The following is a 1,215-nucleotide window of genomic DNA, read 5'->3' as shown; positions in this document are numbered from 1 at the left end:
AGGGCTCGATCCCGCTCCGGATCCCGCTCCGCCCCCGGCCGCCGCTGCCTGCAAAGTCCCGGCCACTTTTACGCGCCAAATCCTTTTTGCCGCGAAAGAGCCACGAGCCGCAGAACACTGCCACCATTGGCTGCCTTGGCTGTGACGGAGGCGGCGACGGTCGCATCCATTGGCTGCAGAGCGCCGGACCGGCGACGGGGGGCGGGACGAGGAGGCGGTGCGGTGCGGCACAGCCAGTCGCAGGACGGGGCGCGCGCAGGCTTTGTCGGGGCGGTGCCAGACTTGTTCACATTCCCCGCCCCCAGACCAGACACTCCCAGCCCGAGGCGTTGTAGCCCCGCCCCAGCCCCGGCACATCCCACCTTGGCGACCCCTCTATGATAAAGACATTTAGGGCAGAGACTCCCTTCAAAAGCCGCCACACGCTTAACCACATTCTCCATCTGCAGCCCCTAAATAACCTGCAGACCCTCCAGCCTATGTCTCTAGAAACTGTCCTCTCCTGTTTTCTGCATCCTCGGGCAAAACTTCTAAGCCCCCACCACATCTCCAATCCTCAACTTGCCCACCTATGCCATTTACTCTCAAATCCTGCCCCTCCCCCGTCCCTCACCCAGTCAGACGCCAAGCAGAAGGGGGCTGCCAGGAAATGGGAAGGGATGTCTGGCCTAATATAGGTCTGGGGCTTTCCTGGAGCTTCTCCGGCGGCCCCGTCTTAGCTGGACAGCCCTTCAATAGCCGACCCACAGCTTCTGCTTGGACTCATTCATTCACTTATTCAACATATGTTTTGAGAGCCTGCTCTGTGTCCATCTTTAGTTCAGACTTTGACTCCGGGAGGAGGGGAACAGAGAGATAACAAATGTTTACAATACGATATGGAGTTTCCACAGTTAAAGTAACGCTGTTAAAGTTAGCTGCCGTTGAGTTGGGAGACTGCCGGGTCCTGTGCCATCCCCATGATCTGTTGGAGATCAGACCGTTGTGATCCATAGGATTTTCACTGGCTGATTTTTGGAAGCAGATTTCCAGGCCTTTGTTCCTAGTCAGTCTTAGTCTGGAAGCTCTGCTGAAACCTATTCATCATGGCAACACTCAAGTCTCCACTGACAGAGGGGTGGTGGTTGCGCATGAAGTACACTGGCTGGCAATCCTATGTGGAAGGCAAAACTCCACTTTAGACCTCACCCAAGGATAGAAGTGGGAGTCCTGGGC

General features: G+C 56.5%; 1 protein-coding gene across 1 annotated transcript in view; it reads right to left on the bottom strand.

The window, feature by feature from the left end:
• Positions 1–357, bottom strand: part of E2F1 (E2F transcription factor 1) — a 10,105-nt gene extending 9,748 nt beyond the window's left edge. Inside the window, exon 1 of the mRNA XM_004370584.1 lies at positions 135–357. Coding sequence (XP_004370641.1) covers positions 135–357 — 223 coding nt within the window. The remainder of the gene's footprint in view (positions 1–134) is intronic.
• Positions 358–1,215: the final 858 nt, after the last annotated feature.

Source organism: Trichechus manatus, unplaced genomic scaffold, assembly GCF_000243295.1.
Source record: "Trichechus manatus latirostris isolate Lorelei unplaced genomic scaffold, TriManLat1.0 scaffold00008, whole genome shotgun sequence".
Classification (NCBI taxonomy): Eukaryota; Metazoa; Chordata; class Mammalia; order Sirenia; family Trichechidae; genus Trichechus; species Trichechus manatus.
This window is presented reverse-complemented; position numbering and strand designations above follow the sequence as displayed.